Below are 8,736 nucleotides of genomic sequence, written 5' to 3'. Positions count from 1 at the left end.
TGGTGGATTTTACGGTATCTAAGTGATATCTCAATTTAACAAAGAGAAAAACAGGATACAAATTAGTATGTAGAGTATGATCCCATTTTATTGTTACTTTTGTTTTAGAGAAATGAGTATGATCCCATTTAAAAAAGAGTAGTATATATGTGTTACTTTCGTTTTTTTAAAAGTTTTATTTGTTTACTCATGAGAGGCACAGAGAGGCAGAGGGAGAAGCAGGCTCCCTGCGGGGACCCCCCACCCCCGGACCCCGGGGTCACGGCCTGAGCCGAAGGCAGACGCTCATTGATGGTCATCTGCAGCACATATTCATATATGGTCTATAAAATGTTTTAGCACCGTCATTGGAAAACTGGGAAAAAAAGGATCAAAGACAAAATAATGTGCAGACTATCCATTTAGAGTCTCCTGGGGGCAGTTTTTCTGGCCTGGTGGGACGGTCCAGAATATGACTAAGACAGCAGCTTGGGACGGGGATCCCTGGGTGGCTCTGCAGTTTGGCTCCCGCCTTTAGCTCAGGGCGTGATCCTGGGGTCCTCGGATCGAGTCCCGTGTCAGGCTCTCTGCATGGAGCCTGCTTCTTTTCTTTTAAGATTTTATTTATTTATTCATGAGAGACACACATACACAGAGAGGCAGAGACCCAGGCAGAGGGAGAAGCAGGCTCCTTGCAGGGAGCCCGACTCGGGACACGATCCCGGGACTCCAGGATCAGGCCCCGGGCCAAAGGCGGCGCTAAACTGCTGGGCCACCCGGGCTGCCATGGAGCCTGCTTCTCTCTCTGCCTGTGTCTCTGCCTTTCCCTGCCTCTCTCTGGGTCTCTCATGAATAAATAAATAAAATCTTAAAAAAATTTTTTTTGTTTATTTTTAGGAGTCTCTACCCCCCCAGTGCAGGGCTCACATGGACGAGCCTGAGGTCACAGAGCCAGCCAAGCGGCCCTAGAAGACGCTTCTAGAAGTAGAGCTGAACTGAGTGAAGGCACAGGATCTCACCCACGTGGAGGAAGCTTTCCCAAGCCTCTCCACTGGGGCTGACCCGCTCAGGGAGTCGCTAACTGGGTCTCTCCAGCACCCGGGGTGCCTCATAGTGGGGTGTTTGCTGTCACCAAGCCTTGGTGCCTCAACTGCCACCCCCATGTCTCTGGTCCGGGGGGGGGCAGGTGTCTGGGGAGCCCCCTGACCTTGCGTGGGTGGACAGGGGCCCGAGCACTCCGGGACAGCCACAGCCCTGCTGCTGGGTGTTCTCCTGGGACCTGAGGGGTGGGTGGCTTGGGATACCTGGGGGCTGGCGTGGCCACCTCCTCTCTTGTGCCTCCCCACAGCACCTAAGGGCAACAGCACCTTCTGGGGTGGTGGACCCCTCCCTCTGCTTCCCCCCATCAGGCTCCCCGAGTGGTTTCCTGGAATGCCAAGCCAGGCTTCCCGTGGCCAGGTCGTCGTCGTCGTCGTTGGTGGTGGTGATATTGTTGGTGTTGGTGGTGGTGGTGGTGGTGCTGGTGCTGGTGGTGACCTGCTTTGCCCTCCGAGCGTGTTCTCAGAGGTCTGTGCGTGGGGAGGCAGCTGCGGGGCAGGCGGCAGGACGGCCGGGGCCCACGGAGGTGGCCGGAGGGACAGGGTCCCACCCATGGTTCCCAGATGGGGACGGAGGCCCGAGGCGGCCGAGGTCACGCAGGAGCGCCCCGACGTTGCAGCTGCAGGCGGGAGCCCACGGGTGTCCCGGGGCCCAGCAGGTCCCAGGAGGGGAGCCGGGCCTGACAGGCAGGAGGGGCGAGGCCGCCGGGTGGGGGCCGCCGGGTGGGAGGCGGCGGGCCGGGCCTCCCAGGCCTGGGGGCGCTGGGCTGCGCCGAGCTGGGCGCCCTCCCGGAGACCGGGGCAGGGCCCGATGGGCTCCACGCGGGGGGCCAGGCCGGGCGGGTGGCTGCTGGGGCGCCGGCGGGGCGAGGCCGGCCTCCTCAGGTTCCTTTCTGACCTTCCCATCTAGTTACCCGAGAGCGAGCGAGCGAGGTCACGAGGGGGCAGGGGAGACGCAGCAGCAGGGGTCTGACCTGGGCTGAGGCCCACCTTCACTACCGGGCCCCAGGAGCCCCCCAGCCCTCTAAACACGGGGGCAGTGGGTGCTGGGAGACCTGCCGGCCCAGGGGCAGTGGTGGTGGCCTGACAGCTGGTGGCAGGACCGGGCCAGGCGGAGGCACAGCAACTGGGGGGGCTCCTGATTCCCGGCCTCAGCAGGGCGGGCAGGGGCCTGTAGGGTGAGTCCTGGTAGGAGGGGGACAAAATGAATCCACTTCTAAGAGTCACACTGCCTGCCACCTGACGCTCGCTGCTCCCAGACAATCCTTTTTTCTTTTTTAAAGTTTTGTGTTTTTTTTTTTTTTTTTAATTTAAGTGATCTCAGGGCACCTGGGTAGCTTCGTGGGTTAAGCGTCGGACTCTTGATCTCAGCTCAGGTCTCGACCTCCGGGTCATGAGTTCAAGCCCGACACTGGGCCCTGTGCCAGGTGTGGAGCCTACTTAACAACAACCCCCCAAAAAACAGCAAAACAAACATTTAAGTCATCTCTCCGCCCAGACTGCGCGTCACACTCCTCTGACTGAGCCAACCAGGCGCCTCTCCAAGTCCGCTCTTACCAGCTTTTCAACTTCCTATTGCTTCCTTATTACCTGTCTTTATTTATTTTTTTTTTAATTTTTTTTTTTTTTTTTTTTTTTTATTTACAATAGTCATACAGAGAGAGAGAGGCAGAGACACAGGCAGAGGGAGAAGCAGGCTCCATGCACCGGGAGCCCGACGTGGGACTCGATCCCGGGTCTCCAGGATCGCGCCCTGGGCCAAAGGCAGGAGCCAAACCGCTGCGCCACCCAGGGATCCCCTTATTACCTGTCTTTAGTGAAGTTCTTCCAAAGACAACAAACTCCCCCACCAAAATCTTTCCTCCGGCCCTCCCCAATTTTCCTCTCTCCTTTGCACCCTCAAGCATTCGAGCCATCTTCACTCTGGTCTCCACTTCCTCACCCCAGGCCATCCTCTCCTGGGGTAATCTGGCTTCCTCCTCTCATTCTTCTGAAATTCTGCTCCCCAAGGATACCCATGACTTTGGAAGCATCTTCCTCAGGATCCCCTTCAAGTGGTTTCTAAAAATGATTGGGTGGAAGGAATTAAAAAAAAAAAAAGCAACAGAAAACTATTAGAAAGTAGATTTCAATTTATCTTAACTGTTAATATATAAATTTTTTGTTTTCTTTCCTTCTTTTTTTTTTTTTAGATTTTATTTATTTGAGAGAGAGAACAAGAGAGATCATGAGTGGGGGTTGGGGGAGGGGGGAAGCAGTGAGCTGGAAGCCCAACGCGGGGCTGGATCCCAGGACCCTGGGGTCATGACCTGAGGGGAAGGCAGCTGCTTAACCAACGGAGCCACCCAGGTGCCTCTAATTCTTTTGTTTTCTTTTTTTCTTAAAGATTTTATTTTTATTTATTCATGAGACACACACACACACACACAGGCAGAGACACAGGCAGAGGGAGAAGCAGGCTCCATGCAGGGAGCTGGACGTGGGACTCGATCCGGGGTCTCCAGGATCATGCCCTGGGCCAAAGGCAGACGCCAAACCGCTGAGCCACCAGGGTGTCCCCCTCTTTGCTCTTTGTGTCATGTACTGTGCTTTCACTATAATCAGCTGCTGCACATCTTTCAGTTGTACCGAAACATCACATTTTAGTTCAAAGTATTTTGCAGCAAGTAAATGTTCAATCAATTCTGTTAAACCTCTCAGTAGCGTTACTGTCGTCAGCTTTGAAACTTCCCTCCTCGACTGCTCTCAAGGGCACTGTCCTGGGTTTTCTCCAGCTTTGACTAATCCTTCCTCATTGGCTACTTCTATACTCATTCTGGAGATACTTTTGATTGATAAAGATTCTATAGGTGCTTAGGGAGCCCCTGCGAATATGTTGTGGGGACCGTGGTGAACAAGTAGACGAGGTCATTACCCCAGAGCTCAGGCTCTAGCCCTTTCCTCTCATTTCCCGGTCTCTCCGTAGCTCTGACTTTCCTTCCGTTTGTCTGTCTCTTCCTGCTTGTTGAATACTTCTCCCTGCAAATACTCGTATCCCCGAGTCTGAACTCAGGGCTCCCCTCGCCCCTCCTTCCCAGGCCTCCACACTCAGTTTCATTCTCCCTCGCATTGGCTCCTTTCTACTTGTATTCCTAGTGATACTACTTCTCGGCCTGTTTTTTTTTTTTTTTTTTAAAGATTTTATTTATTTATTTGAGAGAGAGACAGAGATTCTCAAGCAGACACTATGCTGAGTACAGAGCCCGATGTGGGGGTTGATCCCATGACCCTGAGGTCAAGACTGGAGCTGAAATCAAGAGTCAGGTGCTTAACCGACTGAGCCCCCAGGTGCCCCCCCAGGGTGTGATTAGAATCTCTTGAGGCAGTTTTCTAACTGCTCTTCCTGATTTGAGTCCAGCCAAGGTGCCCTTCATCCTAGGCCTTGCCTAACCCATTATTTTAGAAATTATTGCCACCTTTGCTCTTGAAAGGGTGGGAGGGGAAGGGGTTGAGGACAATTTGAGGCCTATTTTTTTTTTTTTTAAGATTTTGTTTATTCGAGAGAGAAAGAGAAAGAGAGAGAGAGAGAAAGAGAGAGAGAGAGAAAGAGAGAGAGAGGCAGAGACACAGGCAGAGGGAGAAGAGGGAGAAGCAGGCTCCATGCAGGGAGCCAGATGCGGGACTCGACCCCGGGGTCTCCAGGATGATACCCCGGCCCGAAGGCGGCGCTAAAGCCCTGAGCCAAGGTCTACTTTTTATAGGGCGTTTGGACCACTTCACCCAGCACATTTTAGGGACTCCTCAAAAACCGTCCGGCCTGGGGTTGAGGGTTTAACTTAATGTTTCACTCCTGCCCTCTTCCACGAAAACTTGACTTGTGCTCCTTATCTCTAGAAGACAATGAAGCCATTTGCGGGCTTCCCTAGGCCCTCCCTTAGCTGTCCTTCAGTCCAACTGTCTGTCCTCTGTTTGTCATTAATACACACTGCTTTGTTCTCTCTTCCGTATCTGCCTTTTGGGTGGGGCGGGGGGCACCTGGCTGGCTCAGCTGGCTGAGCGGCTGCCTTGGGCTCAGGTCACGGTCCCAGGGTCCCGGGATCCAGCCCCGCCATCACGGGGCTCCCCGCTCGGTGGGGAGCCTGCTTCTCCCTCGGCCCCTCCCCTGCTTGTACTGTCAAGTAGGTGAGTAAAATCTTTGAAAAAATAAAACGTGTCTTTTCTGTCCAAAGACTCTGTGGACAGAAATTCGCCTGAGGCTTCCTGCGGCCCGAGGTCCAGTTTACCCGCCGCAGGCACCGTTCTGCCTCACGGACGCGCTCGTCTTCTTCACCAGCCGGGGGGTGCAGACTTGGGACACCTCCATTTTACAGAGGACGTCAAATAATTTGCCCAAGGCCACACGAGAGGCAGAAGTCAAGTGTGACCGCGGTTCAGGTCCAGAACGTGGGTTGCCTTCAGCCCCTGGCGGCCGGGTCCAGGGGTGAGGCGCACAGCGGACCGCGGTGCTACGTCCGGGACTGAGAAGCCCGTCGGCACCTCGGAAGGAGGCAGGTTGCCTGCGGAGGATAAGCCTCAACAGACGTTTATTGTGTGGAACATTCCCCTCCCACAGGAATTTTTCTCGGCTGTTAGGGATCTCCCACAGCGCCCGGGTTTGAACTAAGCACTTTGGCACCTAATTGTCCATTGTCTTGTGTTACTGTTTCTAGAGTCCTTGCCTAATGGCAGAGAAGTTCTCCTCCGAAGTCCGGTCTAGCCCCACGGCCGGCGTGCACGGGAGCTTACTGGGCCTTCGCAGCAAGACCTGCCCGGTCTTCCTGCCCAGGATGAGCAGCGGCGCCCAAAGCTAGCCGCCTCCTGCGGTTTTGTGGAAAGTGCGGCCTTGTCATCACAGTGGAGGGGCGGGACGGGGACCTGCGTTCCTACCGCCCCATCCCTAGGCTACCCTCGGTGGATCTGCCTCCATCCCGGCCTGCGAGGGCTGCCCCACTGAGGCAGGATTATTTCCCGGTATAATGATTTTTCCAACGCTGCCCACAGCTGAAGAATTAGAAGCTGGGCCTCTTTTGTTCCTGGATCCACCACTTGGCAGGTGTAATAACATCCTGACAGGCGGCTTGCCACAGGTGCATGCGTGCCACGTGCACCCCGCCGGTACCATCCCCCTTGGGCCCGGGCGCCCCAGAGCCCTCCCCTCGGATCACCACCCCTGCCCTCTTCCAAATCCTCCGACCCACCCCCGACCCTCCCCTTCCCCCCACGTCAGCCCCTCCCCTCCCCCACCTCCTCTCTGGGCGCCCCCCCCAGACTCCTCCCACCTCCGAACATTTTTTTTTTTTTTTGTTCCTGGCTAAGAGTTTTCCCCGTTGAGATTGGTTTGGGGGGGGGGGTGGGGCCGGCCGGCCGGGAGGACGCGCTGCCATTCATCGGAGTTCCTACCGAATGGGCATACTTTTTTTTTTTTTTTTTCCCCATCTGGGGAAACCCTTGTTTTCTACCAGAGAAATGGGCAGAGGCCTCTCTCTGGAACTTGGCTGGAGGGATGTCACCCTCCCGGGGAGCCCCACTGTCTGCAAATATCCCAGAGCAGGCCCAGCCTGCCGTGTTCCTTTGTTGGGACAGAAAGGGAATGGAATCCTACCAGTAGGTGAAAAGGGCTGGAGAGAACACCAGGGACGGGCCCACCCTTCTCCCTACAAAGGCCTTAATGCTAAAGGGATTGGAGGGTGGGGAAGGAGAAAAAAAAAAAACCACCAACAAAGAGTTCAAGATAGCAGTTCCCAGCTTTTTCAAATATGAAGCATTTTTTAACCAATCCATTTTTTAATTTTTAAATCCTTGACATTACAGAACTAAACTGAAATTTATTAACATTCCACTCTTAACATTTCTTATCGACAAACAGAAATAAAATCCATGAGCCAAAAACCCAAAACAAAACTAAAAACAGGGAAAAGCTTATAAAACTAAATATGGATCCCAGCGTTAACAGCTGAACAGAGAAATGTGATTTTTTTTTTTTAAATTCTTAGCAGATGATAAAGTCGTGTAGAAACTGAAACACTTACAAATTATTTAAAACCTGGAATCACTGACCAGAAATTACACAGTTGGATCATGGGAAAACAGCAGAAAGGGGGTGGGGAGGGGGGGGGCGGGTGGGGTGGTGGTGGTGGCGGCGGCTTGTAAGCGAACCTACACCGTTCTAGCTGCACCCCATGCCCTTCTCGGAGGAGAGCCTGGCATTGATTAGATACTGGGCCAGACTAATACTGGCAGCAGAACCAGTGATAGTAACCTGCCTACCAGAGGAGCCTTCCACGGGGTTGGCAATTTTGATCTGGGCCCCGGACATCTGGCGGATCTCATTGATGTTGGCGCCCTGGCGCCCGATTATGCAGCCAATTAAGTTATTTGGAATGGTGAGTTCATGGGTGGTTTGAGTGGACGCATCCAAACTTGCCCAATAGCCTTTCACCTCGGGGGAGCTGGAGTCAATTCCGGCGAATCCCGTCCCGCCGTGCATCATGGCAAAGTGAGACTGTTGTCTTGCCACCTGGTTCAGCTTGGCCAGGTCGAGCGGAGAGATGGTGTGTTGTCCTTGGATCGAGTAGGCGTCCAGGGGCGGCCCCTCCAGGTCGTGGGTGGCGTGCGGGTAGCCGGCCGCGTCGCCGCAGCGGTCTTGGCCGCCCGCGCAGATGACCGGCGAGCTGGCCGGCATGGGCTGGTACGGGATGGTCATGACTCTCCCCTGCGGGGACTGGGAGAGCGTCTCGAGCATGACCAGGCAGATCTGCTTGACACACTCGGTGACCGACTGCGGCACGCCCGCGATGGTGATGGCCCGCTCGGTCGAGTTGGGCAGCATATCCCCCGCCACCTGCACCTGGGCGCCCGTGCTCTCGCGGATCTCCTTGATCTTGCAGCCGCCCTTCCCGATCAGCGAGCCGCACTGCGTGGCCGGCACCACGAGCCGCAGGGTGACCGGGGGCCTGCTGGCCGCCGTGCTGTTGGTCATGGAGCTGTTGATGTCTTCCTCCAGCTTGTCGATGATCATGGCGAAGGCCTTGAAGATGGCATTGGTCGGGCCCGTCAGGGTGATGATCCGCTCGGGGCAGTTGCCCTCCGAGATGTTGATCCGCGCGCCGCTCTCCTCGCGGATCCTCTTCACCGACTCCCCTTTCTTCCCGATGATGCTCCCCACTTCCTTCCCGTGCATGAGCAGCCGAATGGTGAGAGTCACGTTGAGTCCGCTCTCAGTCACTCCGGCATCCATGGCGAGCGGCGGGCGGCGGGCGGGCGGCGGGCGGGCGGCGGGCGGGCGGCGTTCGGGGGAGTTGGGCTCGTTACGTGGTCAAGGCTCGGCGGCGGGCGGCGGGCGGGGGGAGGGGGCTGTAGGCCCGGAACGGCCGGCGCGAGGCGAGCGAGGGCCGCGGGGGCGAGCGGGCGCGGGCGGGAGGCCGCGGCGTCGTCCGGGGGCGGGCGGCGGCGGCGGCGGGGGCGAGCGGGGCCGGGAGCGGCGGGCGGGCGGGTGGGCGAGGGCGCGGCGGTGGCGACTCCGGCGGCAGCCTCGGCGGTCTGGGCGGGGCGGGAAGCCCGCTTTCAACCCCGCGTACCCTCTGACCCCGGAAGTGCTTGCCGCGCAGGACCCCTTGGAAAAAAAAAGCGAGGACCCGTCCTT

General features: G+C 56.3%; 2 protein-coding genes across 2 annotated transcripts in view; one reads left to right on the top strand and one right to left on the bottom strand.

The window, feature by feature from the left end:
* Positions 1-6,819: 6,819 nt before the first annotated feature.
* PCBP1 (poly(rC) binding protein 1) lies at positions 6,820-8,383 on the bottom strand. The gene has a single exon (XM_055328227.1). The coding sequence runs from the start codon at positions 8,329-8,331 to the stop codon at positions 7,261-7,263; it is 1,071 nt and encodes a 356-aa protein (XP_055184202.1). The 5' UTR covers positions 8,332-8,383; the 3' UTR covers positions 6,820-7,260.
* The window catches only part of LOC129512205 (collagen alpha-1(III) chain-like), a 41,985-nt gene continuing 41,578 nt past the window's right edge, over positions 8,330-8,736 (top strand). The window contains exons 1-2 of the mRNA XM_055329458.1: positions 8,330-8,357; positions 8,415-8,686. Coding sequence (XP_055185433.1) covers positions 8,330-8,357; positions 8,415-8,686 — 300 coding nt within the window. The remainder of the gene's footprint in view (positions 8,358-8,414; positions 8,687-8,736) is intronic.

This window comes from Nyctereutes procyonoides, unplaced genomic scaffold (genome assembly GCF_905146905.1).
Source record: "Nyctereutes procyonoides isolate TBG_1078 unplaced genomic scaffold, NYPRO_anot_genome, whole genome shotgun sequence".
Lineage (NCBI taxonomy): Eukaryota > Metazoa > Chordata > Mammalia > Carnivora > Canidae > Nyctereutes > Nyctereutes procyonoides.
Note: the sequence above shows the minus strand (reverse complement) of the source record. Positions and strands in the feature narration are given on the sequence as shown.